This window comes from Chelmon rostratus, chromosome 19, assembly GCF_017976325.1.
Source record: "Chelmon rostratus isolate fCheRos1 chromosome 19, fCheRos1.pri, whole genome shotgun sequence".
NCBI classification, from domain to species: domain Eukaryota; kingdom Metazoa; phylum Chordata; class Actinopteri; order Chaetodontiformes; family Chaetodontidae; genus Chelmon; species Chelmon rostratus.
Window position 1 is genome coordinate 14092121 of NC_055676.1, and position 6420 is coordinate 14098540.

General features: G+C 43.9%; 1 protein-coding gene across 1 annotated transcript; it reads right to left on the reverse strand.

Moving 5' to 3' along the window:
• Nucleotides 1-3258: 3258 nt before the first annotated feature.
• On the reverse strand, nt 3259-6420 carry LOC121623550 (PR domain zinc finger protein 12-like). The gene is made up of 5 exons (XM_041960864.1): nt 6204-6420; nt 4539-4729; nt 4194-4349; nt 3840-3954; nt 3259-3689 (listed from the first exon to the last, which is right to left on the reverse strand). The coding sequence occupies exons 1-5, from the start codon at nt 6418-6420 to the stop codon at nt 3259-3261; spliced, it is 1110 nt and encodes a 369-aa protein (XP_041816798.1).

The following is a 6420-nucleotide window of genomic DNA, read 5'->3' on the forward strand; positions in this document are numbered from 1 at the left end:
TGTCATCGTTAAAAAATAAGTTTCTGACTTGTCATTTACTTAACTTTCTCTCTATGATTACTTTATATTATTTTCTATTTATATATATTTCTCGTTTTATGTTGAAGTTATGTTAAAGTTAAATCACATTTTATTGTGGCACTTTTTAAATTATATATATTATAATCATTATATTAAATATACTAGAATAGTTTTGTTACTACTTTCTCTACTTAAATTCTTCCTTACAAAAACTTACAAATGTACATCAAAGTCTGAGCACATATGATTATTCACTTGAAAAGATGCCTTATCATAGATTTATGCACTGTTCTTATCCTAATTATTGTCAGTGGCTATATCTGATTTTCTTCACCATTTTAATGTCAATGAAGTAAACAAGCAATGGAAAATTATGGAAAAACACAACAGTAACATTATACTTCCTGTATCCGTGTGGTGGCGCTCCCTGTCCGCGACCATCAGAATGAGCATCAGTCACTGGAGCACAGGAGTCTCTGTAACTGAGACACATCATTGCACTGACCACATGGGAACAGATGAGCTGGACTTCAGGTTAAAAGAAGAAATTGAAGTGAAAAGATGATGTGACTGCTGTTCTCTGGTAAGTAATACAACCTTCTGAGACAAATTTATAGCATGTATACATTTAAGTTTTTAAACAATGTTGTAGCAAAAGGGTTTTCATAAATTGATATCATCATTGTCTCTTTCCCACAGGCAGCATTATTCTATCCACTGTGTTGAGAAACAAATTTTAATGAAGTAAAGACATGAAAATGCGTATACAGTAGGACCGTGTGTAGAATGAAGTGTGTTAAACCTGATAGGGGTGGGATCAGGTTACCTGCCACAACATCATCACAGCAGAAAAGACTTGTGGCTGATACTACAAACAGATAAAAGAAATCCTCTCTGTTTCACATTGTCTTCCATCAGCACTGCAAAATGCCGCCGAGTGGATAGCTTCCTGCTGTGGCTCCTCAAAGAGGGACAGGACAGCAGTAGGATGTCTGAACCAGTGTAAAGGTGCTGCTCGTTTGGGTGAAGCTGAACCATTTGAAGTAATGATCTACGTCACTCTGGTGTCTTATTTGTGTCGTTTGCCTGTTTGTGCAGGGCTGAAAGTGTGGACAGTCTCTGATGAAAAGAAGTCCGGTCCAGATCCCTAATTCCTCCCAGAAGAGATGCCCACAGTCCTCTAGCAATTTATTAATCTCTGAAGCTTATTTGCTTGAACCATGTTGATCTGTGATTGCTCTGTGCTTGTTTTAATGATGACTTGTCTGAAAAGTCCTTGTTGGGAAGTTGGATAATGTCTGACAGCTGACAAGTGCAGCAGCAGCTCAGAAGTGGCTGATGATCTGCCGCATGCACCAATCATTTAATGGTAGAAATGCAATGTGGAAGCAAGTAAATGGTTGGAAAGTGTATTTCTGTGTCATCAATGTGTCCTAACGCAGTTTCTCCAGGAGAGGCCCACTTTTCTCCTACAAGACTCTCTTTTCCTGAGTATGTGGCGCCATCATGTGGAATTAAAAAATAACTGCAGGCGACGAGCACCTTCTGACAGAATAAAGATTATTTGTCACCAAGAACAAAAAATATTAAATAGTAAGATATCAAATGATGTCTTTTCAGAACAAGCTTTTAATCCATGGCAAATGATTATGAACGGTCCAAATGTGAGTGCACTTTATAGATGGTCAGTCGCACGACATAAAGATAAAAGCACACACACAATTATATAAGCAAGAAAAATGGAGTTTCTAAGAACTGAGGGAGCCCCCTGCCTGTGAGATGAATACCTTCTTATTTATGTTGCCAGTCTGACACATTCACACCTGCAGCAGTTTTAACTTTTCCAAATCACTTAATGCACCTTCCCAAAGCACCTGTTGTCCAGAGCTTCCTGAGGAAATCACCACAGATACAGAGAGAACAAACCAGCTCACAGGCTGACAGGTTCAAACCCTGGACGTATGCTGTACCTGCAGTGAGGCACCAGACCGCTGAGCCAATGTGCTGCTCACCTGCCTTATGGTATGCTGGCTCTCCAACCCTGATAGGCAGGTGAAGCATCATCAATAAAAGTCAAAACTGACGCTCTACTGATTTGAGCTACAGAAACAATGAACCTTAAAATGATCTTCAAAATAGGTCTTTGTGATTGTAGCTCCAAAAAAGGTTTTCAGGACAGTTTAGTATCTTCTATGAGCAAAATCCTTCAGAACTCTTTAATTTTTTGCTCTTACCTGTGCTGTGTCTCCTGTGATGCAGGGATTTCCAGAGTTATAGCTTCATCATTACTGATGCTCTACTGATTGACCAACAAAAACAAGCCATTCAATTATTTGGCAAAGTGCATGCTCCTTTTACTTAACAACAGAGGTAATCAGCTCTCTCAGAATTCACATTTTTACGCAAAATTTGATGTTGCACCTTTACAAAAAAAAAAATCCTCAGATCTCCCGCTTTATTATGAGTAAAGTAGATTTTCAGATTGGATCATCTCGGAGCAGAAAAACGCAATCTCAATCTGCTCTCAGTTTTCTGTCTGGATTTTTACTCTCTTTTAAAGAACAGATTATAATGTGTCAGCAGGGAGCCTTTAAGCAGCAACAGATGTTACAGTAGCCATACCCAATATCATATCATATTTATTTAGCATAGAAGAAAGCACAAATGTATTTACACTCACATGTACAGTAGCATACAATACAATTTTACAATTACACAATAGTATAGTATACAGTCTGTGCAAGGTTAAAGTGACAGTATCGGTTTACAGTGTGGAACGATGCAGCTGAAACATTGTACACTGGTGCCCCTTAGTTCCTACTTATTGGTACAAATCTGTTGTTTAAAAGTACTTTTCATCCTGAGCTGGTGAGGCTGTGATGCAAAATAAACATGGTGCAGAAATGTGGGAAACAAAGTCTGACGTTTGTGGTGATTTATGACACTTATTCGCGTTTAAAGATTACACGGAGAAGCGTCTTGTGTTGTTTTTCAGCCTCCCGAAATGCAGGCGATTATTAAAACATTACATCTCTCTGCTGGAATTTTCATCAGGTGTAACCAAAGAAACAATCAATACAAATAAGGCAACAAAAATGTCTGAATGGGATGTTTTACTATCACATCGACTCGTTTATTTCCTGGATGAGGGCCTCTCTCATCAGGGTCTCCTCTCTGTACAGCTATGAGCTAAAGTGCAACGTTGTTCTGCGCGACTGTCCCTCCGCGCGTGTGTCATCATAGCACCATGGTGGGAATGTGGTGCACCAGGGGCATCTGGTGCTGGTGGGGCATGGCCGTCATCTGTGGGGGAGGCGGGGACGCTTGGGACGGCACGTCGGCGGGGTGCGTCACCGGTTTGTGCCGTGCGCTCTTCTGGTGCGCCCTGAGGCCCGCCAGCTGCGAGTAGGCGCTCTGGCAGACGTGGCACTTGTAGGGCCGCTCGCCGGTGTGCAGTCGGACGTGGTTCCGGAGCGTGGACGACTGGCTGAAGCGGCGGTTGCAGAAGCGGCAGACGAAGGGCTTGTCCAGAGTGTGGATGCGCATGTGGGAGCGCAGGTTGCTGCGGGAGTTGAAGCCGCGGTGGCAGATGACGCAGCGCATCCGGCCGGCGGTGATGGAGGCGGAGGGAGAGCAGGAGGAAGGGCCGTCGCAGGGGTGGGAGTCGTCTGGGAGGGGAAAAAAAAGAGGAAGGGGGTGAGTCCAAAGACGAACAGTTGCAGCTCAGAGGTTTACCTGTACAAATCTAAACCTTCAACTACAATGAAATACACTGGCTAACAGGTGACACTCAGACAATGAAAACAGGCATGACTTACCATTCCTGCTTTTCTTCTGCTGCTCTTCATCTGTGCCTGGAACTCCAGGAATTCCCAGGAATGTGTTGTGAGTGTTTCCATACCAGACTAGAAGCTCCTGGTCTGGTGGGATGGTCTGAGGAGAGAAGAAAAAGGGGAAAGGTGAGCTACAGTTTGCTGCTCCGTGACTGCTGCAACTTAACAATCAACTTTGAAGGAATCACATATTTATTCTGACCAGCAGGTGGCGCTGTTCTGAGGGAACGTTTACATTCTTTGTTGCCCTAAAGTCCCATAAAGCCACCTAAGGCCCAATCCATGCATACAGACCCACAGCATTATTTTTTATTTAGACAACTTTGAGTTCATTCTCACCTCCACTGCCTTGTAGAAGATGCTGCTGCCGATCTGCACCACCTCCAGGTTTTGCTCCTGTTCATTCCGGGCGCACTTTATGTAAGTCATCCAGCTGCGCTGGTCCTCCTGGCTGGCATCGATGAAGTAGCGCACCGTGCCGTCCTCGTTGAACACCTGAGCGCACACAGCAGCAAGGAAAACCGCGTCAGCATGGCAACACAGGAAGGAAGCTGGAAAAGTCTGACTGAGGGCTCGAGTCTCCGGACAACAGGGGCCACGTGGGCTGCGCATCGTGACATAATCAGCAGGATCATACAGGTAATTTCCCTTTAGGTTGAATAAATGAAGTGGATGAAGTCTCACCTCCCACATCAGGTTGTTATTCTTCAGCAGGTCCACGTGCTCAGGGGACAGGACTCTCCCCGTGAAAGGGCCCATCTCGGTTCCTGCTTTGATCCAAGTCTTTGAGAAGATGCCCAGACCCTCTCCAGGGATCGAGCTTTGGGCGATGATCACTTCACTGGGCAGCACCAGGCTGGACAGCTTCTGCACCTCTGCAAACATGAAAGAAGAAGCGTGAGCGCGCAAAACTAGAGGAGTGACAAGAGACCGCGCATCAGTGTCTGCAAACAGATTGATGCGAGTAAAGCCGCACAGAAATGCAGCCACATTCACAGAAAGCAGGAATGCTGCGGTCAGAGAGTTGCTCCAAAGCGCCTCATGAAACAGGATTGTTGGAAAAGTCCTGAAAGCAGCAAATGGACTGGATCTTATTTTAGTCACGAAATATTAAGCTACACCTTATCCTCCGTTTAATTCGATTATCTGGTTGAATTGAAGGTTTTTGTTGTGCGCAGAAACCCCCTCGGAAAGCGTTTTCATCCGCATCAAAAAGGAAAAAAAAGAGAAGAAAAAAAACCTTGCGCTTCTTTAATGTCAAAATCAAAGATTTCTTTTTTTTAATTTGAGGGTGCGAAAAAAAGCCCGGCCGAATAGGGGTTAAATGGTCCCCTATTGCCCAGGGTCCAGCAATTTGTCATGCTTCAGATGTGATATTCATTAAAGTTTACTGGAAAAGAAACGGCTAATTCCAAATTCATTATCCTTTTAAGAACTTTGTAGCAATAAATTTGCGCTGAATGAAACGAGGGCTTGTTTAAAAGACTCAGGAATTTCTGCAACAAAAAAATGGAAAGGCGATTAGATGGTTGACATGCAATGAATAGCATTAGATTTAGCCTTCACGGTGCATTATGCGAGGAACAGCAAATCTTTTAAGGGGAGAGAAAGAGAAAAGCTCCGGAGCCCCATAGCTGCCAAGAGAGGAAAAGAGACTGTCCGGAGATTGATGAATGCGGGATAAAAACCCGGGACATCTCAAAGAAAGGGAACCTTTCTCTCCTCGAGGTTTAAGTGGAAACTTTCCCAGGTCAAGCACAAAGTTAACCAAATGAATTTAATGCCCTGCGTCTTTCAATCAGCGACAGTTACACGCCTAACAAGCCTCGAAACGCGGGGTCCCAAAGCTCCGAGAGGGTTAATGTGTTAAATGGCTCGAAATAAAAGCAGCTAAATAAGGGAAAAACGCAGAAAACAGCAACAAGTGAGTCAGTGAGTCACTAAGTTTCTCAGTGAGAAACTTTTGAAAATCGGTGTTTGAGAGTGACTTTTCTTTTCGTGCTTTTGGGGCACAGCGGTGAATCCTGTGGAAATTACATGTGATGACAAAATGCCCAAATTAGCTGTCAGTGGACATAAAGGAATTTCTCTCTTGAGTGTCAGTAATACACATTCGTGGAAAATTGCATCAACACATTCTTTATATAAAGACGTTAGTTTAATCAAAACTATAATTAAATCGTGATTTTTATTCCCACATTTGGCTGAAATAAAACCATTAAAATCACGACAAAAATAGGCTGCGAGCCCTCAATTAAAAACGTGCAAACATGCGCAACAATATGAAAAAAACAACCGCGATTAAACTGAATTAAAATAGTCCCACTGTGAACCAGCGCGTCAGCCTACCTCCAGCGAAAGACTGAGCCAGCACCTCGGCGGTGAAGGCGGTCTTGGGGCTGCCGCTCTGCCGCTCCTCCGCCAGGTGTTCTCCCAGCACGTTCCTCCACCTGCCGTACAAGAAGCTGTGCAGGATGTCCGAGGTGATCACGTCTGACAGCGAGCGGCTCGGACACTTAAATCCAGACTTGAGAGCCAGAGCGTCGGCGGGTAGCACGGAGCCCAT